Here is a 26,453-nt window from a genome sequence, read left to right as displayed (position 1 = left end):
TTTTGTGATGGATGGTGGCTGGTGTAGTTACCTGATCGGGATGCCTCCGCAATGGAAGGACAGAGGGAGATGACTTTGGGGCATTATCTCCTCTAAACTGCTATTTGGCAGTCCCCTAGGGTATAACAGCCCCTCGGAGTCCCACAGGGCTATATGGGACTTGGTATTGGTTGGCTTGGGTTCCAGGGATGCCGCCAGAGGGAGCTGCGGGAGCTGCAAAAACCTATTTTGGGCTTCTGCTGCTCCTGGGAATAATTCCAGGTCTCCCTAACAAGCCACCTGGAGTTCTCCTGGGTGCGACTTAAGAGGATCCAGCTACCTCACAGAAGAGAGCCTGAATCGGGAGGAGGTGGAAGAAGCAGGCCTATGAGGTGTGAAGACAGCAGGGGACTGTATGGCTCTGGAAGAAAGGGACAGAGTTTTACTCTGCTTGTGAAGGTCGGTAAGGATCAGGGAGCCTTTTTCTGAATAAAAGTCTGTGTTGGACTGAACTGGTGTCTCTACCAGTTTGTGTTGTGTCAGGGCAGTAGGTACGCTCCTGGTTTCCACAATGTCAAATAAGACAACTTTTTGTCATAGAGTGTAACAGATTTGTCAATCTCAGTCATTGGCACCATTGCTACACCATGTCAAATTACACAACTGAAAACTGTGCCATTTAATTCTTTTGTACAATGTACAACACAAGGCAATGAATAGACAAGCTTCTGTTCTGTTTGTCAGGTCAAAAACAATAGTGTTCATTATTTATTTTTTAATACATTCTATTTCTTAATAAGCATCTTTTGGTTAATTTTGCTGTCAACTCTCCAGCGTGCACTGCCTTCCTCTCCAACTAGCAAGAAAATCAAACCTGCTTTATTTTATTCTAGCCAGTCGCAGACTAATTGGTCTCAATCGTTAAGTATGTTGCATTAGGCAATTGTCTTTATGTTAGTGACTGCCTAAGATTATGTAAATGTAGGCTATGACTGAAAAGTCACTGGAAAAGCTGTCGAATGTAACATGGACTGACGTGGGAAAGTACCCTAGGTCTTCAAAATTCTCAAAGGCAATAATGGGGTTGATCCTGCAGGATTCTTTCAAAATCTGAACCTTGCAATAAAGAAACAACACTGAAAACAACATTCAAGAAATATTCCTACACACAATCGTTGGAATCTGGACCAATCCATTATAAAATAACAGCATTTACATATCATAAAATATCGTATCCCACTTAATCATATTCAGAATTACAGGAGTCCAGGCCCTATTGAATCCAATATCCAGTTGATGTCTGTGTGGAGGTGTCATGCTTCCTGTATCTGTGTGGGATTTCCTCTCACTTACTAAGGTTAGGTTCATTATAGATTTCCAATTGACCTTGTAAGAGCATGAGTGTGGGTATGTGCCGGAGTGGCAATTGAGATGGAATGGCACCCTGACTTGAGCCGTTTCTTGCTTTATGCTCAATGCTATCATAATAGGCGCCAACCTCCTGCATCCCGAAATCGGATTAAGAGAGTTTGAGAATATTATGTTAGAACAACAAACTAGCAACTTTTGTATTGGAAGAGGAAACATTGGAAACTTTTAAAAAGGGTCTTGACACCATATTTGAACAACTTAACTTTTGATATTCTCATCAACCTTAATGAACTTTGTGATCTCCTCTTCTCTGTTTTTGTCACTTTAGAGGCAAATAAGCAGTAGTGACATACCAGTTGCCTGAAATTCCTTCATTCCTGAAATCCAAGAGAATAATTAATCTCTAATGGAGTTAATACCACACTGAGTTACTGAAAATCTGATTTGGTGAACATACACTCTTATTGAACAAACTGTTGGTTGTGATGTTTCCTGTTTCTCCCTGTGAGGCATGCATAGAGTAATTCATTCTTAGCAGTTAAGTGTTTTATTGCTCCTTCCTGTCTAGAAGACGGTCACACTTATAGCTACAAGTGCAAACATGGTAAGCTAAGCTGTAAAATTTATTTCAATGATCACATTTTCTTTTTTGTGCTAGACAGACATATTGTGAAAATATAAAGGGGCAAGTAAGACATTTGCAGAGAAGATTGTTGGGTGGTGAATTTCATTTATCTTAAATTATTTTTTGTGTCAGATTTTCTTTGTTCTGCTGACTAACCGTACTCACATTGTTACTATTGACAAATAAGTGTGTGTAATTCACGATCTGAGAGTCTCCATATAACTCAAGCATATATGTATACATGAATGTGTGAACAGCTATGATTAGAGTTCAAATGAGAAATACTGCAACAAAGTGTGGTTGGTGAGCACTCTTATAATGGATTTATGATAACAGGCCAGTTTGGAATGCAGGCTGTAGGAAATTTAAGATAATACTGGATAGACACAAGGCCATAGAAAACTCTAGTGGAGTTTGCAGTTCTAACCAGGTCCTCTGTAATAATAAGCACAACTAAAAAGCCATAAAAGAATATGTTCCTTAAATCTGTGTAAAGAAAATCTTCAACTTTTATTGCAAACGAATTTTGTAAAATTACACTTAAAACCATTATCCATGGAGAGTGCATGTTTTCCAGATTACAGAGTTTTTAAATAAGTTTTTTAAAAGATCAGCAGTGATTAGTTTAAATACATAAACAGTTTAAGGTGCACAACACTCATTGAGAAAGTAAGAAAGATATGGCAGCCCTGGTGTCCACTTACACATTTAGTGAAGTTGTGTCCGGTTATTTGACATATCCAGATCTGAACACACAAAAGCCAAATGGGGTGCTCAGAATGTATGTGTGTGTCAACTCTACATCAAGCTGTTCAGTTATTTACCATACTTGATCACATTTGAACAGTTCTGGGCTCATCTTATATCGAAAATTTGTACTTTGTCTTCCTTATGATTTTCACAAGGCCATTAGCAGAAAAAAGGTCAAAAAAAGATTTTTCTTTTGTCCTTCATAGTGAATTGAATACTGACAAAAAGCTGAAAATGGAGTCATATGACATTGCACTTGTTTCTTTTTTTATCTCTTGCTTGTGTGCTTGGTTTCCATCTGTTATGTGTTCTTCCTCAAATTGAAAAGTTAAAAAAAAAAGCATAACTTTCACAAACACAAAATATATATATTTTTTTTATTAAACTGATTTTTGGTTCACGATGGCACAGTGGTAGCGCTGCTGCCTCGCAGTACGGAGACCTGGGTTCACTTCCCGGGCCTCCCTCCTTGGAGTTTGCATGTTCTCCCCGTGTCTGTGTGGGTTTCTTCCGGGTGCTCCGGTTTCCGCCCACAGTCTAAAGACATGCAGGTCAGGTGCATTGGTGATCCTAAATTGTCCCTAGTGTGTGCTTGGTGTGTGGGTGTGTGTGCCCTGTGGTGGACTGGCACCCTGCCCGGGCTTTGTTTCCTGCATTGCGCCCTGTGTTGGCTGAGATTGGCTCCAGCAGACCCCTGTAGTTAGGATATAGCGGGTTGGATAATGGATGGATGGATGGATTTTTGGGTGGCATGGCACTTCAATGGTAAGCACTGGTACCTCAATGCTCTAGTAACCTACTTGGTACTGTCTGTTTGCAGTTTGCACTTTCTCCCTGTTAGTGTGATCTTTCTGTAAGTACTCTAGTGTCCACAAAGGTTACACGTATTGTGATCTGAGATGGTAAAAACACTCTGTCAGAAAGGAAAGTTTTGTAGTAAGGACCAGGAAAAAAGGTCCTAAAGGTCTGAACTGTAACTAAGACTTCCTTTCCCCAACGGTACTAACCAGTAATCTGTTGAGCTAAGGCTTGTTCTTTATCCTCTCCAAAATTATGTGCACTGAGCAATGTGCTTCACTACCTTATATACTGCATGTATGACATCATATGCAACTGCATATGCAAGTGTTGGAAAATATGTTTTGCAGCCAATTCGTATTATTATTTTTATTTCTTTAGCCAATACATTTACCCAATGTGACAAGATCAGGCTACATTACGATTAATTACACTTAGCTTTTACTTTTGGAACACTTAGGGCAGTGGTGTCCAACTCTGATCCTGGAGGGCTGCAGTGGCTGTTGGTTTTCCTTCCTGTCACTTTCTTAATCAGGGACCAAATTCCGCAGTTAATTGACTTCTATTCCCTTCATTTTAATTGCTGTGTTTTTAAGGACTCCATCCTCTGAATTGATTTTTTTTTTGCCCCTTAAATGGCAGCCAAACAAAAATGAGATGTGAAGTAAGCCATCAGATGACCAGCTAATTTCGACCTATTTCTCTCCAACCAGTTTCTTACTTAGAAGATGATTCTTATTGTTAATTAAACATGTTATTTACCTTCACGGCTTGGTGGTGCTCTCATTCTACCACAGCAGACATTGCCAAGACAGTTGATTTTCTTTTTTTCTAAGAGAAACACCTAAATGTGTTATGGATCGGAGTAAATCGACATGACAGAAGCCTTCACCTTTCTTTACTTTTAGATATTTGATGATGGACACAGGTTAGCTGACCACGTGTTGGCTCACTTAGTCTCATTATTGTTTGACTGATAACTAAAGAAAAAAGAACAAATTAAGGGAGTTGCATTTAAATAGCAAGTCAATTACAAATAAGGCAAAAGAACTAAACTAGTAGCAGAATCTGCACACTAATTAAGAAAATGGTTAGAATGAAAGCCTGCAGCCACTGCGGCCCTCCAGGATTGGAGTTGGACACCCCTAACATAGGGTTACAGAGTGAGTCAGAGATAACGGTTGTGCTACCAAACTTGTGAAATATAGTCCAGTGCTTCACTGACTGTACAGTGGTTCTTCTAACATGCAGTTCCACTATGACATGTACAAGTCACATGTAAATGGCATCACATTGAAATTGTGTATATTTTTCCAGGAGAATGCTGAGAACGGATCAATAGTCACCAACAGGCAAGACATCTAGAAGTATCACTGCTTGAGCAGCTCTTTTGTTCTGTCCCTTCCTGCCTCTCAGACCACATTCACATTGCAGGTTAAAGTGTCTCAATTCCAATTTTTAGCTCTAATCTAATTTTATAGAATGACTGTTTCAGTTAAGCTTGGAAATGACCTAAGGTATGAATATCTACAGACTTTTGGCCTGAATGTGTTATGCATGAGCAAAATTGAAGAAAAACAAATTTGCCAGTCATGTGAGAGCAAGCAGACCACCACGAACACGAACAGCACAACTGCTGCAGTACTTCACATTGTTTTCAGCTTTACACATCTGCAAATTATTCATCTCACGATAGCAAGGAAGACTAATGGAAAATGAAAGGCAGTATCTAAATTGTTAAGTGCAATTATCACTGCTTTCTCGGTATCTAAGAAAACCTGTGAACAAGAGAGAGAAGCGAGGACTGGTGAGGGTGACAGTTAGAGGGTTTAATACAAAACTGTGGTTTACCAATAACAGTATGTCAAGGAGGGGGTTTGATTACTTATGTCAATGGGACTTCAGAATATTCTCTCTGAAATATATGTTTAAGTTTCATCAAAACACATGCAGCAATTGGGCTGAGTTGTCTGGTTATTAAGTCCAGCACCTCACTTTCTTTCTTAAGCACTTTTATCCAACTTGATTTTCAGTGCAGAGGTATTATACAGTAAATGTCACATACACAGTGATGGAAAATTAGAGTGTAAATGTTTAGACTTTGCACATTCAGATGTAGGTCACACTTGAGTTACATGTACCTGCATCATGGGCTAGCAACACATATGAAAATTGTCTAAATCCAATCTGAAAATTTAGAATTCTTTGTAATTTTTTTGCCATTTACACTTCTCTGAAAATCTGTGTCACATGTGAGTGAAAAAAGTATAGAATTGAGCTGCCGCATTTGTGCAGCCTTAGAGATGTGATCTTAGGTGGCAAAGGGGTTTGGTCATTGAGCTACAGATCTCAGGGAGGTGAGAAAGGAGTTCACACATTTGGATTTACACCCTGTACTTCTGTCACCATCTTTTGGTTGCCTCATTAGAATCTCAAAATAAAGCACCATTTAATGAATCAGATAGGTGTCATGAAGGTGTCATTGACTACAGTTTGCTGACTAGTGATTGTTAACTGGCGAAATCTGACAAAACATTTTTTGCCGTGAATATGCTTGGTTTAGGTGAACATTTTTTTCCAAACACGAACGATGCTTTGTGAGGCCAGTATGACATCATAGAGCTGTAGCAGCCAGAAGCAGAACTTTCACACTTGCTTTCAGTAATGCCAGACATACAATCAATTACACGTTTGGTCTGATTGACATGCCACGATGTAAGTGAGTTCTACATGTACATGGCCCCAGTGGAAAGTCTGATGGCAACATGCTTCTCAAAAAAGGAGCATTCTGTGTTCTGAATGGAAAAAAAAGAAAAAGGTGTAACTAAACATTGCTGATTGTTGAGGGACAGACAATGTCAGGCAGCCAGTAAGTCATTTTCCAACCTGTTATATCCTAACACAGGGTCCTGCTGCAGGCCAATCCCAGCTAACACAGGGCACAAGGCAGAAACAAATCCCAGGCAGGGCGCCAGCCCACCACAGGGCACACACACACACATCAAGTACACACTAGGGACAATTCAGAATCACCAATGCACCTAACCTGCATGTCTTTGGAATGTGGGAGGAAACCGGAGTGCCCGGAGGAAACCCACGCAGACACAGGAGAACATGTCAACTCCACGCAGGGAGGACCCAGGAAGCGAACCCACGTCTCATTACTGCGAGGCAGCAGCACTACCACTGCACCACCGTGCTGCCCACAGACAATGTGCTCTGTCTATTTTACAGAGAGAACTAGAGCTTTGAAATTTATGTAATTTGCCACTGTGTGTGTTTATTTAGGATTCTTTCATTAAAGGTTCCCCAATATGCTTTTCTCATTGGCCATGTAGTTCTATGTGTGTTTCTATAAGAAATGTAGATTTTTTTTAATCAAAAATGTGAAAATGATCATGACAACAGCATACTCGCTCCCCTAGGTGCTTCCTCCAATCTGCCTTCCTTCTCTCTCTCTCTCACACTCTCACTCTGTCACACCAGCTCACTCCCCATCCTGCCTGCTTCTCCCCTTTCCTTAACCTCCATCTGTCGTCTTTCTATGGATGTGTCTCTCTTCAGATTCCCTTTTTCTGCCATGCAGGTTTCTCTTATACTCTGCCTCTCTGATTGAGCGCAGGTGTGATGCGCTGCTCCCTCTGAGGCAATAATGAGGCATCTGACTGACACTCGCATTCTCACGTACCTGCATGTGACAATGTGGGTTCACTCCATGCTCCCATCTCGATTCTGGGAGCCCTTGAACCCGACACCATCGGTAATGTCACTGATGAGCTAGGCAGTGAGGCACAATGAAGCAAGGGGATGGTGCAAAAAGTGCAAAGTGCTTTTATTAAAACCAACAACAATCAAAAAACAAAGTGTTCAAATAAATAGTGCAGTGCATCACTAAAAGTCTTCATTAAATAAATAATTCAGTAAGAACAGAGGTGAAAAGTGGAGGTTAAAAACCAATGGGGAAAAAAAAATCCTTTAAAACAACGAGGTTAAAACAATAGCATGAAACAGTCTCTTTAAAACAAAGCCCGGTGCATTCTTCTTCCACTACTGGCGGCTCTCCTGCTTCTCCCAAACGGGTCCTGCAACAGGGAGTCACTCTAGCTGCAGCTGACCTTCTTCTACCTTCTGATCGGGAGGCTTCCTGATCCCTGGCTTCGGTTCAGCACTCTCCAGATCGAGACTTGCTTCCCCCCCCCAACAGCCAGGACGCTCACGCTGGGGAATCCACCTTCCAAGCCTCCCGACTCCCTCTGCCTTCTTGGCCTTACACAGCCAGCCATCCTTCTTCTGGTCTCTCCCGCTCCTCACAATGCTCAGCGGGAGTGACCACTACCACCTGCCCTAGGTGTCGGCCAAACACCCCGCTAGGACTCACTGTCCAGCTGCCTGACTGCGACAATTGCGTCATGCCCCCGGCACACGCATGCACTGGCTTTCTCCTTGCTACTTCCTGCCGCCTTCTTCTCCTTCAACCTCCGTCTCTCTCTTTTTTCTTTTTTTTCTCCCTGTACTAGCTGCTTCACGCTTCTATAAAGCTGCTGTGGCAATCAGCAGCTCCCGGGAACAATTATGGATGCAGACAACTCCTCACCTGTGGAGTATCACAAATCATACCAGGAACCACTTTAGCCACACACCACCACGCCCCCTCGCTAAGCCGCGAGCGTGGCAATTATTTATTAAATAGGCATTTTGCTTGTGGCTGCTTTTTTTCCTGTTTCTTACTTGTGCTTGGAAGCAATTGATTAGACACTAACAGGAAAAAGCAGTTCGGAAAATGCAGAGAAAGGGGCAGGTCTTGAGCCACTGTAGTCCCTTGTCTGGGCACCTCTCTGCACATAAACTTTTGAGAGTACTTGAATTAAAGTTTACTTTATGCTCCTGATTCTGTTATGCTGAAATGTAGTATAGTTATCACTTTCAAAATGACAAATAATGAAGAGTAGAAGGGTGACACAGCAAATAGAACTATGCTGACATGGCCCAAAGATCCAGTTACTGTTTCCAGAACTCTGGGAAAACAGACATTTTTTTTCACTGTACATATTAATTCTCAAATGTACATTTCCATCATTATTTACATAGTGGATTTATTTCTGTTTGTCTTTATCTCACCTGAAGCTACCTTTACAAAACTAATGTCATGTTAAACTAAAACTTGGGGTTCTGCATTGGGCTGAAACATTTATTTATAAAAAGTGTAAACATTTTTAATAATTCCATCAGTTTGCTTGACTTTATTATTTTGCATATTGATATTTTGAAAACAGTCAGTACTGTGGTACAATGGTAGTGTTGCTGCCTTGCAATAAAAAGACTGGGGTGCACTTCCTGGGTGCTCCATATGTGAAGTTTGCATGTTGTCCACGTGTCCATGTGGGTTTTCTCCCATATTCAAAGAGATGGGCAGGTTAGGAGAATTGATCATTGTAAATTGGCCCCTAATAACTGTGTGGATATTTACCTTGTGGAGGGGTGTGTGGGTAGCTCTGTGCAGGTGTTGTTCCTGTGATTGCTGGGAAAGGCTCCAGCTGCCCTATGGCCCTTCCCTGGATATGTGAGTTAAGGAAATGGATGAATGGATTTTAAAACTTATTTTCTTATTTTTAACTTTCAGTGAATGTTTTTTACTGATCAGTGATGTCCTTTAGATTGCTTATAGGCCCATCCATTATCCAACCCACTATATCCTAACTACAGGGTCACAGGGGTCTGCTGGAGCCAATCCCAGCCAACACAGTGCACAAGGCAGGAAACAAATCCCCGGGCAGGGCGCGCACACATACACCCAAACACCAAGCACACACTAGGGACAATTTAGAATCGCCAATGCACCTAACCTGCATGTCTTTGGACTGTGGGAGGAAACCCACGCAGACACGGGGAGAACATGCAAACTCCACTCAGGGTGGACCCGGGAAATGAACTGCCAGGCAGCAGTGCTACCCACTGTGCCACCGTGCCGCCCTTGCTTATACATTTAAAAAAACATTTTCAATTTTAGATTGCTTATAAATTTTTAAAACATTTTTTTCAATTAATCTGTGAGTTTATTGAGAAAGTGAAATACATTTATTTATCTATTCAAACACTTTAGGAACTCAGTCTTTCTATTTTACAGATGCCCAGGAAAACATTTTCTATTTGATTTTGTTTTCACAAAATTGCTTTGATGAAAATAGTTGTTCCAGGATGACAATTGTTCCTCTTAAGTGAATAACTAAAATGTAAGACAAATCATTTGAATGTGTCGAATGTTAAACATGCTGCAAGGTAAATGTTCTAAATATTTTTTTTATCTTTTTTTTGTCAGGAAAGAGTGCTCATTTGCTATCATAAAGCATTTTTCCTTGTATTTCTGTGGCTAACCAGTGGACTCTCTTCACTTCCCTGGGTTTCTAAGACAATTCCATGTGATGTGACAGTGGAAACAAATGGCACACGCACAGTGATAGACTATGACTGCAAGTATCGTCGACTGGAGAGTGTTCCTAATAATATTACATGGAATGCGACAAGTCTGGATCTTTCCAAAAATAAGATAGAAAAACTCACAAAATGGTCATTTTACAACTTAAAAAATCTTACATACCTTAACCTTGGATGGAATAAGTATTTGAGTAGAATAGAAAATGAAACATTTTTAAGCTTGACCAATCTAAAGAAATTAATTCTAGATGGCAACACACTTTCAGAAATACCGTACGGACTTCCTGCCGGGCTTAGGAGTTTTAACATTGAATTCAATGGAATCAAAGCAGTATTTAAGAAATCATTCGCTCATTTACCTCGTATTGTACTGATCAGCCTGAACAAAAACTGTTATTATAGGAATGATTGCTCCGGCTCACTGAAAATTGAAAATGGGACATTTTCAGGCCTGAAAAAGTTACAGACTTTGTTTTTAAATTATAACAACTTAAAAACTGTCCCCCAAAATCTGCCACCTTCACTGACTAAACTTTTTTTAGCAAGTAATAAAATAGAAAACATTAGTCAACACGACTTTGCCAATCTTTCTAACCTGTATGTTCTCGACTTGTCCGGCAATTGCCCAAGGTGTTCTAATACCCCATTTCCTTGCGAAGCATGCAGAACTCCAGACAAAAGTATCAATATAGATCCGAAAGCTTTTGAGAACCTGTCGCATCTGAAGTCACTCTATCTATCAGGGAACTCTCTCAGAACATTACATCCTTCTTGGTTTCAGAACTGCACAAGCCTTAAATATCTGTTCCTGTCCTTCAATTTTTTGGTGAATGAAATTGAAAATGGTGATTTTTTCTCAGTTTTGCCTCGAGTAGAAATGATTGACTTCTCCTATAATTATTTAGAAAAATGTTATTATAAAAATCTCTCACTTTCTGCCAATTTTGCAAAACTTCAGTCTCTCAAAAGTTTGCATATTGAAGGTTATGTTGTCCAATCTGTTTCTAAATCTGATCTGCGCCCTCTTTCTAAACTAAAAAATCTGACATTGATAAATCTCGGAACAAATTTTTTGAAACGTGTAGACTTTGAAGCATTTCATCAGTTTAACCTGTCCTTAATTTACTTGTCAGAAAACAGACTAGTTCCTGAAGCTCTGAAAAATGACACAAACTACAGTAAAAGAAATGAATTAATGGAGGCTCCTTTGTTGAAAAGAAAAAAGAGGTCATTAAAAAGGCACAAAGACAAGAACTACCATTTTCAAAAGTTACCTATTAAGAAGGAATGCCTTGCTTATGGTCCGACACTGGATCTTAGTAGAAACAACATTTTCTTTATCTCTCCTGAGCAGTTCAAAGGATTTGAAAATATTGCATGCCTTAATCTGTCCAATAATGGAATTGGAGATGCTTTAAATGGAACAGAGTTTGTCCATTTTACAAGTCTGAAGTATCTGGATATTTCTTTTAATAAGATCGATCTGGTCTATGAATATGCATTTTCTGAACTGAAAAAACTGGAGGTGTTGGATCTCAGTCACAACTTTCATTATTTTGAGGTGCCTGGGGTAATACACAGATTAACTTTTCTACAACACCTACCCAATTTAAAAGTACTAAATCTGAGTGAAAATCACATATTTATGCTGACAGACAAGCACTTGGTCAGCAGCTCAGTAAAGGAGCTACAATTTAAAGGTAACCTTTTGAGAGTATTATGGAGTCATAATAGTGAATACTTTGCCATATTTAGAAACTTATACAGCCTAAAACATCTAGACATTTCTTATAATAAAATTAAAAAAATACCTGTGCAATTCCTTGGAAATCTTTCCACTACTTTGAACACACTTGTCTTGGATAATAACGAGCTTCGTACTTTTGAATGGGACCCATTTAAACACTTGAAGAACCTGGAAGTGCTTAGCCTGAGATTTAATAAATTGGTGTCTGTGGCGGACATACTTTCCATAGCTTCCCTTCAAAAGCTGGACCTGAGCAATAATAAAATAAGCAGACTCTCTGATGGCTTTTTGAAAGATGCCAGAAGTCTGTCATATCTTTATTTAGACAGTAACAAATTCACATCATTAAATCGGTCAATGTTTCAACCTGGATTTGTAACTTCTTTGAAAGTCCTGTCTCTGCAACGAAACCCATTTCACTGTACCTGTGAAAATCTCGACTTTCTCCTCTGGGTGTACAAAACAGACATTGAGATTCCACGTTTGGCCAGCGATGTTACCTGTGGAAAACCAAAAGATCACCTTGGCATGAGTATTGTAGCCTTTGACCGACATTCATGTGCTGATGAATGTTTATCAGAAATGTTATTTGTAATTTTCTCTCTTACAATTGTTGTGGTCGTATCCTCAGCTATTACAAAGCATCTGTTTTACTGGGATGCATGGTATACCTTTCACTATATCAAAGCAACTCTTAAAGGGTACAGATCTCTAAACTTTGAAAAAAACTATTATGATGCTTTTATTGCCTACGACACCAAAGATCCTTTAGTAGTAGACTGGGTTCTAAATCATCTTAGAGTTGAACTGGAGGACCATGGCAATAAAGCATGCTCTTTGTGCTTGGAGCAAAGAGACTGGCAACCTGGAGTTCCTATCATTGACAACCTTTCCCAAAGTATTCTCCACAGCAGAAAGACAGTGTTTGTTCTGACAAACAAATACGTCAATAGTGGGGGCTTCAAAACAGCATTTTACCTAGCCCACCAGAGACTGATTGATGAAAATAAGGATGTGATTGTACTCATTTTACTTGAACCAGTGCTTCAGAGTTCACAGTTCTTACGTTTAAGGAAGAGATTATGTAAAAAATCCGTTCTGAAGTGGCCCGAAAGCCCTCCTGCCGAAGTCTATTTTTGGCACTGCCTGAGAAAAGTGATCAGAGTAGATAACAAAACATTATATAACAAGTTATATTCCTGTCATTTCTCATCACAATAAATTATTGGAATTTCATTTTTAACATTTTTGTTTCTGTATTTAAACAGAGTAAACATCTTCATTTGATCAGTAACATGGTGCAAAATTGTGTAAATGTATAATAGTTTAACACCTTGTGTCAGCTTTTGCTTTTTTCCTTACAGTTATGTCATATTTTTTGTGAAATAATTATTTAAAGCAGGTGATGCAACAAACATGAGTAAAAGTCCAAAACAACTCCCATCTAGCCATACCCAATGACACCCATGTTTATAAAACTCAAAACAAATCACATGGCAAAACACAAAAACAAATATCATAAACTCAATTAGGTTTATTTTTTGAGGGATGGTAAGGCAGTAGTTATTCATTACTTTCTTATAACTCAAGAGTCCAAACTCAGCAGATACATGGAGTTGACATGTTCTAATCCTCTCTGTGTCTATTTTCCCCAGGTACTCTGATCTTGTCTTAACAAAACTGTACAAGCATTCACTCCTAACTCAGAGGCACCAGATGCGTGGCCAGTCTGTCTGTCTGAGAACATGAAACAGAGTGGCGTGAGATCCTTAGCAATTCCTTACATGTGAAAATCAAGAGCTTCTTGAGAGGACTGCCAGATTCACACACAAAAATAATAGTATGCAAACCTACAGGCTGGACTGATTTGAACTGTTTTCCATTTAATATCTATCCATCTATTTACCAATTTACTATTTTCAAATCTTGAGTCTCCAGAGTCAGGTCTTATCTAGGCATCTCAGACACAAGGTGGGAACCATTTTTGAATAGTACACCACACTTTTACCAGAAAAACGCTGATATGAAATGAATATAAAGGCTGTATACTATGACGAAAAACCAGGGACAGAACGCAGATTGCCCGGTGTAACACAAATATAAGTTTAATGTCACTGTGCTCTGTTCAAGAAATTATTTTATAAATCCAATCACATGTTCAGGCCAAACTTAGCACACAGGGGCTAGTCAGCATTTAGAAACCACTAGTCTAGCAGTTTGGAGATTGAAAGGGACAACTGCGAAAATAGGCATTGTACTATTCCTGTATGTTAGAAATGAAATTGAATCCTTTCCTATCCTTGTTTGGAAACCAAAGAAGGGCCTACACGTGGAAAAGGCAGTATAAATACGTGGACAAGCAGCCAAACTCTTCGAAGCTAACGGACGAATGAGTGATATCGTCATTTGTCCCGAAAACCCTTCCAGCTCAGCGACGGAAAAAGGCAGACTGTAAACATTGTGATCCCACCTCAATAAAAGTATTATCTTGCTATAGCCTACTCTGTCTGTAATGCCGTGTAAATCGTCAGTAAAGAAAGCTAAGTTATTTTCTCTTATGTGATTTTTACTGCCGTATCACTATGGGAGGGATATCGTCTTTTAATATCATATCTCTATATTTTTCGGTTACTTAAAATGCCGCAATTATAAAAGAACTTATTCCAACTAGGGAGCTATATCGCCCCCTAAAGGAAACACCAGGGTAATGGCAGCAGGGCTAACCTGATTAAAGCATTTATAATTTCATCTTGTCCAGTCACTGTGCTTTCTTTCTGCCTGCCAAAGATGTCCATGTTAAGTTAGCTGTTGACCATTTATGTGTAAGTTTATGTTTGTGTGCATATACCCTGCATTGGATTATCATCCCATCCAATGTTGAATCTAACTTCATACAAGCTTATACTGCAAAACTAGAAGAAAGGAGGCATGCAGGATTACATAATCAACAAAAAGTGCAGCAACATTTAACTTCTAATGCACCCTCTGTTTCCATGCTGACCAAATATTTAACTCTGATGCTTCATTGCTCCAAGGTTCTGGGATCAAGTCATAGCCATGCACTGTCTCTGTTTAGTTTTCATATCTGCCTAGCATGTGTGTTTGTTTCCACCAGGTACGCGGATTTCCAGTGACCTCCAAATAAATACGTGTTTGATTAACAGGTACGTCTAAATTAGCTTGGTTTGAGTATATGTTTGATTGAATGTTTCATGCAAAGTCAGATACTAGCATGCAGAAAGCATGTTGATTCTAGAATGATATGTTGCAGAGGCATCAGCAAATCCTTGACCTCATTGAAAGGGATATGCTATCTTACCGACTCAGTAAAATCTAGGTAAAGGACTAGATTTTAAATTAAAAAATTTTAAGTTTTATTTTGCCTCAAAGGCAACATTTGAAGTTGGCTCAATAGCAACCTCTAGAGACTATAACTAACATTTGTAGTAACTGATTGATACTGAGGTGCCAGGCATCCTTACTTACCTACCCAGTGAAATTGGTAAATAATGGAAAAAATAAGCTGGTAGGAAAACGTATGCACTCAAAAACCTTGTTCTTAGAAGCATTATTCAAAATGTAATATTAACAGGCATAGTTGTGTACTGTAACTCAATCCTGCCTTAAATTCATAGCATCTTCATGCATGCTTAATAGAGAGGTTATAGCAACAAGACATACCACATCCAATAAAATCAACACTGTTAACAACAAGATGGGACAAATTTTGTTTCTTTTTCCTCCTTCCTGTTACCTTCTTTTCTGTTAGTTGTAGTGCTCAGCCACCCTTAACCCTTATTACAGATTCCTCTACATGCTTAGTTCCAAGGCCCTGACTATACAGCCTTAGACTAGCGAGCGCATTACAAAAGTCAGCCCACATATCAGTTTTTCAAACCAAAATGGAGCTTTTTATCACATTGGGATTTTTACTAGGATTAAGTAAAAACAGAATGCTTATGAACTTCTAATGTCTTCCCTACTTTAGTGTTGCCACAAGGAACAGATTATCAATGTTCTATTAAATCAGTGAAATCTTTCTCAATGATTTCCTGACATTGAATAATAGCAACATACATTATCTTTAGTTAATTGGAGAAAATTGTCATACACCAATTAACTTACTTCAACGCACAATTTGACAAATGGTGATAGAGAATAGTGTTTCTGACCTGAAAGCATTGTGTGTTTTGGACATCGTCTGAGTGTGATGCAGGAATCAACCCAAGGCCATGGCATCAGTTCAACACAAACAACACACACACACAGGGACAGTTTAAACTAACTGATTATACAATACAATTTATTTTTGTATAGCCCAAAAACACACAAGAAGTGCTACAACGGGCTTTAATAGGCCGTGCCTCTTGACAGCCCCCCAGCCTTGACTCTCTAAGAAAAACTCCCAAAAAAACCTTGTAGGGAAAGAAACGAAAGAAACCTTGGGAAAGGCAGTTCAAAGAGAGACCCCTTTCCAGGTAGGTTGGGCGTGCAGTGGGTGTCAAAAAGAAGGGGGTCAATACAATACAATACAATACACACAACAGAACAAATCCTCAATACAGTATAAAAATAAAACTTTTAGAAGTACAGAGCAGAATTTAACTGTAGATGATATCACAAAATATGATTTGGATTTGGTACCAAGTGCCACATTTGAGTACAGAGAAGAGAAACAGAATAGGTGAGCGTTAGTAACAAATTATAGCGATCATGTTACTTATGTTTTAGTGCTAATGACTAACAACAGAGATGCAGTCTGTACAGTTAATCAGCAGCTTTAGTCAGGGTATGCTAAACTGAAGTAGTGAGTCTTCAGCCGGGATTTAAAAGCTGAGACTGAAGGGGCAACTCTTATAGTAGCAGGCAGACCATCCCACAGTTTAGGGGCCCTGTGACTAAAAGCTCGACCTCCCACTGTTATTTTATTAATTCTTGGAATCCTAAGCAGACCGGCATCTTCAGATCTTAATGTGCGCTCAGGTTTGTAAGTCATGATAAGTTCAGACAAGTAAGCTGGACCATGGCCATTTAATTCTTTATATGTTAAAAGGAGGATTTTGAAATCTGCCCTAAACTTAACTGGGAGCCAGTGTAAGGATTTAAGAACTGGAATTATGTGTTTGTATTTTCTTGTTCTTGTAATAATTCTTGCAGCAGCATTTTTGGACTAACTGGAGGCTATAGAGAGAACAGTTTGAACAGCCAGTGAACACCGCATTGCAGTAGTCAGTCCTACTAGAAATAAATGCATGACATGAGTTAATTTCTCAGAATCCTGTTTATTTAGAAAGCACCTTAATTTCCCAACATTTTTACAATTGAAGGAACATGATTTGGACAACTTTGTAATATGCGCTTTAAATGACATGCTAGAGTCAAAGATAACTCCTAGATTGCGGGCTGATTCAGTAAAATTAATGGTGATTCCAACTGAGTTAAATGATGACAAAATATTGTTGTGATCAACGTCATTCCCTCCAACAATTAACATCTCTGTTTTATCTCTGTTTAAAGACAAGTAGTTCTCATCCATCCGCTCCTTTAATTCACTAACACAACTAATTAAAGACAACATTGGAGAAACTTCATTTGATCTAAATGAAAGGTATAACTGGGTGTCATCTGCATACGAGTGAAAATTAACATTATGGTTCCTAATGAGAGATCCCAGTGGAAGCATGTAAAGTGAAAACAGTAAAAGTCCCAGTACTGAGCCCTATGGGACACCATATTGAACTTCTGTGTATAATGATGGAGTACTGTCAGCACATTTCTGTTGTCACGCACGCGTGAGTAGGGGACCGCAGACGGACCTAAATACGATTGGGAAGACACATGCCAGGAGGGAGTGGCGGGGTACTAACCTTTCTCTCTTTGTTTCCCACAGAAGAAAAGACGCACCGCCGCCATGACTCTGCTTCCTATAGTTCCCGCACTACATTACTTCCACCCTTCCTCCGTCCTCCAACTATGATGTCATCGATCCCATCATCCACCACGGCTCCTTCCCAGCATTCCTCCACTTCCGGCCCCTCCTCCTTAAATACTTCTCCAACACCATTTTATGTTGTCAACTCTTTGAGTTTATTTATCGACTTTGACCTTGGAATTGTGCTGTATAATTGTGGATTATTTTTCAGTATACGGGGCCGGAAACCCCAAATCTTTATGCTTGTTGGTTCTTTCATTACACTGTACATATTGGAATCGATTTGATAAATAAGAACTAAACCAAGCGAGCACAGTGCCTGTAAGCCTAACATCATTTTTTAGCCTGTGCAGTAAAATAGAACGGTCAATGATGTCAATTACTACACTTAAGTCTAACAACATAATTACAGTAGAGTTCCCTTCATCAGAGGATATCAGAATGTCATTTACAACCCGCGTTAGTGCCGTTTCTGTACTATGACCAGTGCGGAAACCAGACTGGAATTTCTCAAATAAATTGTAATGCATAAGGTGTGACTGAAACTGATTGGCGACTACTTTTTTTTTGTATTTTAGAGAGAAAGGGTAAATTTGAAATAGGCCTATAATTATTTATAATTATATTATTTAGTATGTGTGAGTCTAGGTCTGACTTTTTAGGTAATGGTTTAAAGACTGACACTTTTAGTGCATCAGGTACTGTGCCATGTAATAATGAAATATTGATAATGTTTAGAATATGTGCTGCAAGAACATCCATTGCACTTTTTACTAGTTTTGTTGGCACTGGATCTAGGGAACAAGTAGTGGGTTTCATTTTAGAAATTAAAGTTAAGACTTCCTGCTCAGTTACAGGATTAAAATTACTAAAGTGCTGAAAGTAATGTGAGACAGGGTCTGCTAAGCTAGTATTTGGTTTGTACTGTGATGCTGAGATATGTTAAGAGGGAAGTCTTTGAGTGAAAGGGGGTACCTGGAGTAAAAGCCATAAAGACATGGACAAAACAGGAAAACTTGTAATGCTGATTCCAAGATCATGGGCATGTAAAGCAACAGTGCCAATTATTGTCCTCTATTATACTCTTTATTGTGCATACCTGAACAAAATGTCTTCAATCCTATAATTTTAGGCTGCATATTTTACACTACCCTTTATACATATGCCCTTAGCATATGAATATCAAATGAATATCAAATGAATATCAAGTCCTACTATTATTGGCTATTTGATTTTCAATGCTATTTAGTTAAATTGTCTGTTAGGGAGTGACCATGACTGTTGAACTCATGCTGTATGTTTGTATAGATGCTTTAAGTTTTACCACATAAACTTCTTTAAAAATAATGTTATGGTATTAAGGTATTTACTTAAATATTAATAGCCATAGTCACAGAAACACTAATTTTCATATGTATATGCTCTACAAATACACATTCTCATATGTGTATTTATACCCATAATATCATTATTACTATTATTGAATTTGCATATTTGATGCGTTAAATATCAGCTAGGAATTGATCAGATTCCTCTGGTCTTTCCTACTATGATTTCCTAAAATATATTGTATGCTATTTTCATTAAACTAAACTTGTAGCGGGGCCAAAAAGGTATTGTTGTTTATAGTGTTTGCACCCAGTTGCATTTCGTCTCAGCACCCTCTCTAAACTAATATGTGCTTCTTTAAATGTCGTCCCTGTAATGAGAAACGGAGAATGGATATTGTAAGGGAGGCAGTGACCCCTGGACACGTCAGTACCGGAGTTTTGCCAGTTATATCTGGCTCATCATTATTTAAACGGTCAGGAGGGAGAGAAGAAAGAGGAAGGATAGAGACAGATTTCAACAACAACCGATCTTCATTTTTCTGCCATTGTTTACATTGTGCCTTTTTCCAGTTTGTTTTCTTGTTCAGCCGGAATCATGACAACACAGTCATCACCAGAATCCCCAGGGTTGGACATTATTATCTGCCATTTGCTGAGGAAGCACGGTGAGATTGTTCTGTTTTATTTGGGAGAATCAAACTCAACCATTTTGATCTGCCATCAGTATTCTGGACAGTTATTTACCCAGACTCAATTTCACGTTCATTGACATTTCAGTAATCATCCATTGTTATTATTTGTATTGTGTGTTTTGTTATACGTGTGCAGGGAAAAGGGAGGTTTGGTTATTATATATGTGGTACTTTGCACTTTGCTGGTTTGGTGGAGGAATATATATATATAGATATACTTTATGTCAAGGATTTATATTACTGTATTTATCATTATGTTTTATTTAATGTATTTCTGCACTCACTTTACATGTCTGCTTTTGTTTGCTAGTATTTAAACTGTCGATTGGGTGGGATATTATTTGTCAGAGGTATGGCTTTGTATAAGTAGGTTCTCCAGGCCATGGGACCTGGTAGTGTGGCTGCCGGCTGAGTAAGGGTTCGGCCATTACAAACTTGTACCAATGCCTTATGCTTATTCTAAAAATATTTCATGAACATGTGTCCAATGACCAGCACTACTTTTGCATCTGCTAACTTCAGTTTGTTGTCAAAGATTGCATTGTTGTGCCTTGCTTAGTGTTACTAAGAATTTCACTGTACTCTGTACATGAGACATTACTACCACTATGACTACTACAGTATGACTACTGCTACTATTACTACACAGCCACAAAATATCTGACTTGAAATGTCTGCCTTTGTAGAGTTTGTAGGTTCACAAATGTACTTGTGGGTACTCCGGTTATTCTTCCACATCCCAAAGATGTGCATACTATGAGCTACCATAGGTACCTACCAAAATTATTTAACCCTTGGAAGTCTTTACATTTAATAATTACACAACATTGAATCACAGTGAATTTTCTTACACTGACCAACAGAAAAATACTTTAATATCAAAATGAAAAATTATCTCTACAAAGTGATCTAAATTAATTTAAAATATAGAACACAAAATAATTGACCACATAAGAATTCACCCCTTTTAATATGACACACATAAAGCATCACTGGTGCAGCCAATTGGTTTTAGAAGTCACAGAATTAGTTCAACGGAGATCACTTGTCTGGACTCAAGGTGCTTCAATTGTTTGTAGAATGAATGCACCATATCTGGGGGGGTCCAACTTTTGATGAGTCAATATGATAACATAGCCTACACAATGAAAACAAACGTACACTCAAAAAAGTGTTTAAAAAGCACGTCAGGGGATAGAGATAAGAAATATGCAAATCACTGAATATCCCTTGCTTTTCTGTTAAATCAAGCATTAATAAATGGAAAAAGTATGGTGCCACTGCAAATCTTCCTTGAACAAGCTGTCCACAAAATCTGAGTGATCGAACAAGAAGACAACTAGTGAGGAGGTGTCCAAAAGGTCTCTGATAAATCTGAAGGAGTTACAAGTGACAGTGGCTAAGACTGGAGAGACTGCATACAACTGTTGCCAGGGTGCATCAACAGTTGCAACTTTATGGATGCTTGGAAAGGAAAAGTCAGGTCAGATCAGGTCAGGTTGAGGAGCACCAGTACAGCGTGTTGCTGCACCCACCACACACCGAAACATCTCGGGATCCTGGTTGGCAACCTCCCAGGAAGACACACGGTCTAGTCCCACCTTCCGGAAATGACCATCTATCTGCCACAGCCAGGTGTTACATGACCATCCCCTTGGCCTGGTCTAGCCACTCGGGTCCTCAACAATGAGGAACCTATGAGGCGGATCACCCTGGGGGAATCATGCCAATTGGATGTAGTTCCATAACTGACATTCCCTCACAATGCAGGTAATGTGCATCATTCAGGACTCTATGAGCAACTGCTCATTCAACACAAAGTCAAACCAATGGTACCCAAGGATTCTCTGAAGAGACACAGTACCAAATGAGTTCAGTCCTCGTCTCAGGTCACTGGATAGCGTCCATGTCTCGCAACCATATAGCAAGACCAGGACCAGGACTTGAAAGACTTGGACCGTTGTCCTTTTGCATAGATTTCGGGAGTGTCACACACCCCTTTCCAGCGACCTCATGACCCTCCATGCTCTTCCAATCTATCTATTGACTACATAGGAAGAGTCACCAGAGACATGAATGTCATTGCCAAGATAAGTAAACCCCTCGACAAGGTCGACACTCTCTCCGCAGATAGACACACTACTGATCGCTGTGCCCAAGAGGTCATTAAAGGCCTGGATCTTGTTTTTTTCCAGGACACTCACATGCCCAGACACTCAGACTCCTTGCTCAATCTTTCAAGAGCCCCGATCAGAGTCCTCATTGACTCCACGAAGATCACAGCATTGTCAGCAAAGTCTAGATCAATGAATCTTTCTTCACTAACAGATGCCCTACAGCTGCTGACTCCACAACCTTGCCCAACATCCAGTCCATGCAAGCACTGAATAGAGTAGGAGAAAGAACACACCCCTGACGAACCCCAGAATCAACTGTGAAAAACGCATCGGATCTGCCTCCACTCTGCACAGCGCTCACAGTACCAGTGTACAGGCCATGATATCCAGCAACCTTGAGGGGATTCTGCAGTGTCTCAGGATGTCCCAGAGGGCAGATTGAGTCAAATGCCATGCGAAAGTCTACACAGGTTACAAATAAACTTTGCCAATATTTGTGTTTGCATTCCATGAGAATCCTCGGTGCCAGGATGCAGTCAATGGTAGACTTCTAAGGCATAAAACCAGACTGCTCTGGTGGCTAGTAGGTCAGCAAGTAATCACAGATCCTATTGAGGATGGCCCTAGCTAGGACCTTACCTGAAACAGAGAGCAGTGTTATCCCCCCTATAGTTGACGCAATCCAGGCGATCACCCTTTCATTTCAAGATAGGGACAACAAGTCTCACTTTCCAGTAAGTTGTGATGATACCCATCTCCCAGAGGGATGCAAAGATTGCTTGCAATATCAGGAGGACAGCCTTACCACCAACCTGGAGAAGTTCACCCCAGATACCACAGATCCCTGCAGCCCACCCTACCCTCACCACCTGTGCACTCTCAGTGAGATTGGATGGTTCACAGATAATTGGAGGATTCGCCTCAAAAACCATGGATCCAGAGCTGTCTAACGTCCTAGCCAAAGGATCAGCTTTAAACAGCTTCTCAAAGTAGCCAGCCCAGCAGGACTGCAACTCTCCGAGGAACAGATTGCTTTGTAATTCTTCGACTCCTCTGTCACTCTTAAAAAAAAGATGCATGTGACATCTCAGTTAGAGTTTGCCAGATGGCACACGGAAGACTCTGAAGTCAGCTGGAAGGAGGTTCTATGGCCTAATGAGACCAACATTTTTTTTGGCCTTCAAACTAAACATCAGGTTTGGAATAAGACAAATACTGCACATTATCAAGAACACCCAATCTCCTCCCTGATGCACGGTGGTGGCAGCATCATGCTATGAGGATGCCTCTCTGCAGCAGACATTAGTAGGCTTTTAAGGGAAGAGGGTGCAATGAGAGCTACAAAATACAGGGGTATCCTGGAGGAAATTCAGTTTGCAAGAAACATGTGGCTTGGAGAAGATTTGTTTTCCAAGACAACGATCACAAGCATAAAACCAAAGTTAAACAGGAATGGCTTTAAAAGAATGTTAGTGTAGTGTAGTGGCAGAGGGAGAATATGTGGCTAAAACTTAAAAAAGGCCGTTCACTCCTGATCCCCAGGCAACCTGATATAAAGTTTTGCAAAAACAAATGATGAAAAATTGCAGGTTCCAGATGTGTAAAGCTGATTTTTTTTTAAAAACCAAGGCCATCATGGCTGCCAATGGTGCATCAATTAACTACTGATTTGAATACTTATGCAATAAATTATTTTGCGTTTTATATTTGTAATCAATTTAGATTACTTTGCAGAAATTTGTTTTCACTTTGACATTAAAGTGTCTTTTTTCTGATGGTCGGTGTCAAAAAGCCAAAATCCACTATAACTTAATCTGATATTACATTAAATTGTGAAACCTCCAAAGGGCGTGAATGATTTTTAAAGACACTGTATTTATTGTACTTGAGTTTGTAACTGTAGTATGGAAAAAAAATCATCATTAACATGCAGGGCCAATAGAAGAATAGTAGATCTGTAGTCTGAAAAAACAAAAATTCCACACAGTGACTGAGTCAGGATTTGAACCACATTTCCTGGAGCTATGAGGCAGAACAGCTAACCACTGGACCACAATGCCTGGCATCCCAGAGGATTCAAGGCAAAAAAGGAAGCTTAAAATTGCATGGTCCCTTTACATAGAACTGTCTGAATCATTTACTGTTAAGTTTAGGCAACATCTCTCTATGGCATTTCTCAAAAATGATTTTATATTTCTATTTTTGCATTGTGGTAACCCACATGTGCTTAATCATTAGGCTTTGTTCTGTAGGCATTTAAATTGTAGTTGTGTGCATTTTTTTATATTAGAGTATATTTATTTTTTTCATTATTTGCATGTTTAAAGTGCATTTCTGTCTTTTGTGCAGAGTTTATGTTGTGTTTTGTGAGATGTGAGAGAAAAAACAGAAATCCTGGAGGTTAAAAGCAAACACATAGGGGAGAATGTGCAGACAGACAATGACTGGGACCAGGATTCAAGCTGTCCCACTTAGACAAGTAATAATGCAAGTAGTGTTATTTGTCCCAATCAAAAGCTTTACATTGTGTTTCTTCTTCTTCATGTTCCTTGTTGCTCTTCTAGTCAAGAGATAAAAACACCTGTTTCTGGGTTACTGGGTTATTTTTCTTTCAGTAAAGTGTAAATAAGCAAAATAAGAAATAAGTATCAATTTAAATGTTTTTGCAAAATAATATATATTGTACCATTGTTATTATATGAAGCTTTAACCCAGCCACAGGGGATGCACAAACTAGTGTGTTTCTTTGTGCCGGCCCCAAACCCAGATAAATGAGGAGGGTGATCCGATGTAAAATTGTGCCAAATCAATATGCGGGCAACAATACAAATTTCCATACCAGATCGGTTGAGCCCCGGGTTAACAATGACCGCCACCAGTACTGTTAGGAAATTGGGCTACTGTTGACCAAAGAAGAAGAAGGAGAAGAAGAGGGGGGAGACGTGTCCAGAGGCAGGAGGAGAGGAGGAAAGTAAAGAGGGTGGAACTGAGGTAGGAACTTTGAATGTTGGCAGTATGACTGGTAAGGGGAGAGAGTTAGCAGATATGATGGAGAGAAGGAAGGTTGATATATTGTGCATGCAAGAGACTAAATGGAAGGGGAGTAAGGCCAGGTGGATCGGAGGTGGATTCAAATTGTTCTATCATGGTGTGGATGGGAGGAGAAATGGAGTAGGGGTTATTCTGAAGGAGCAGTATGTCAAGAGTGTTTTGCAGGTGAAAAGAGTGTCAGACGGAGTAATGATTATGAAGCTGGAAATTGGAGGTGTGATGATGAATGTTGTTAGTGCATATGCACTGTAAGTTGGGTGTGCAATGGGTGAGAAAGAAGATTTTTGGAGTGAGTTGGATGAAGTGATGAACAGTGTATCCAAGGGACAGAAAGTGGTGATTGGAGTGGATTTCAATGGGCATGTTGGTGAAGGGAACAGTGGAGATGAGGAGGTGATGGGTAGGTATGGTGTCAAGGAGAGGAATGAAGAAGGTCAGAGGATAGTGGATTTTGCCAAAAGGATGGACATGGCTGTGGTGAATACGTATTTTAAGAAGAGAGAGGAACATAGGGTTACGTACAAGAGTGGAGGAAGATGCACACAGGTAGATTACATCCTATGCAGAAGAGTTGATCTGAAGGAGACTGAAGACTGCAAAGTGGTGGCAAGGGGAACTGTAGTTAAGCAGCATAGGATGGTGGTCTGTAGGATGATGTTGGAGATCAAGAAGAGGAAGAGAGTGAGGGCAGAGCCAAGGATCAAATGGTGGAAGTTGAAAAGGAAGACTGCAAGGTTGAGTTTAGGGAGGAGGTGAGACAGGCACTGGGTGGCAGTGAAGAGTTACCAGACAGCTGGGAAACTACAGCAGATGTAGTAAGGGTGACAGCAAGAAGGGTGCTTGGCGTGACATCTGGAAAGAGGAAGGAGGAAAAGGAAACCTGGTGGTGGAATGAGGAAATACAGGAGAGTATACAGAGGAAGAGGATGGCAAAGAAGAAGTGGGATAGTCAGAGAGATGCAGAAAGTAGACAAGAGTACAAGGAGATAAGGTGCAAGGTGAAAGAGAGGTGGCAAGGCTAAAGAAAAGGCATATGATGAGTTGTATGAGAGGTTGGACACTAAGGAGGGAGAAAAGGACCTGTACCGATTGGCTAGACAGAGGGACCAAGCTGGGAAAGATGTGCAGCAGGTTAGGGTGATAAAGGATAAAGATGGAAACGTACTCACAAGCGAGGAGAGTGTGTTGAGCAGATGGAAAGAGTACTTTGAGAGGCTGATGAATGAAGAGAATGAGAGAGAGAGAGGTTGGATGATGTGGAGATAGTGAATCAGGAAGTGCAATGGATTAGCAAGGAGGAAGTAAGGACAGCTATGAAGAGGATGAAAATGGAAAGGCCGTTGGTCCAGATGACATACCTATGGAAGCATGGAGGTGTTTAGGAGAGATGGCAGTGGAGTTTTTAACCAGATTGTTTAATGGAATCTTGGAAAGTGAGAGGATGCCTGAGGAGTGGAGAAGAAGTGTACTGGTGCCGATATTTAAGAATAAGGGGATGTGCAGGACTGCAGTAACTACAGGGGAATAAAATTGATGAGCCACAGCATGAAGTTATGGGAAAGAGTAGTGGAAGCTAGGTTAAGAAGTGAGGTGATGATTAGTGAGCAGCAGTATGGTTTCATGCCAAG

General features: G+C 39.9%; 1 protein-coding gene across 1 annotated transcript; it reads left to right on the top strand.

Annotated features, from left to right (window-relative positions):
- Positions 1-1,924: 1,924 nt before the first annotated feature.
- Positions 1,925-12,931, top strand: LOC120522877 (toll-like receptor 8). The gene is made up of 2 exons (XM_039743621.1): positions 1,925-1,954; positions 9,840-12,931. The coding sequence occupies exons 1-2, from the start codon at positions 1,952-1,954 to the stop codon at positions 12,921-12,923; spliced, it is 3,087 nt and encodes a 1,028-aa protein (XP_039599555.1). The 5' UTR covers positions 1,925-1,951; the 3' UTR covers positions 12,924-12,931.
- The last annotated feature ends 13,522 nt before the right edge of the window (positions 12,932-26,453 follow it).

The sequence above is a fragment of the Polypterus senegalus genome, chromosome 2 (genome assembly GCF_016835505.1).
Source record: "Polypterus senegalus isolate Bchr_013 chromosome 2, ASM1683550v1, whole genome shotgun sequence".
In the NCBI taxonomy this organism is placed as follows: domain Eukaryota; kingdom Metazoa; phylum Chordata; class Cladistia; order Polypteriformes; family Polypteridae; genus Polypterus; species Polypterus senegalus.
Note: the sequence above shows the minus strand (reverse complement) of the source record. Positions and strands in the feature narration are given on the sequence as shown.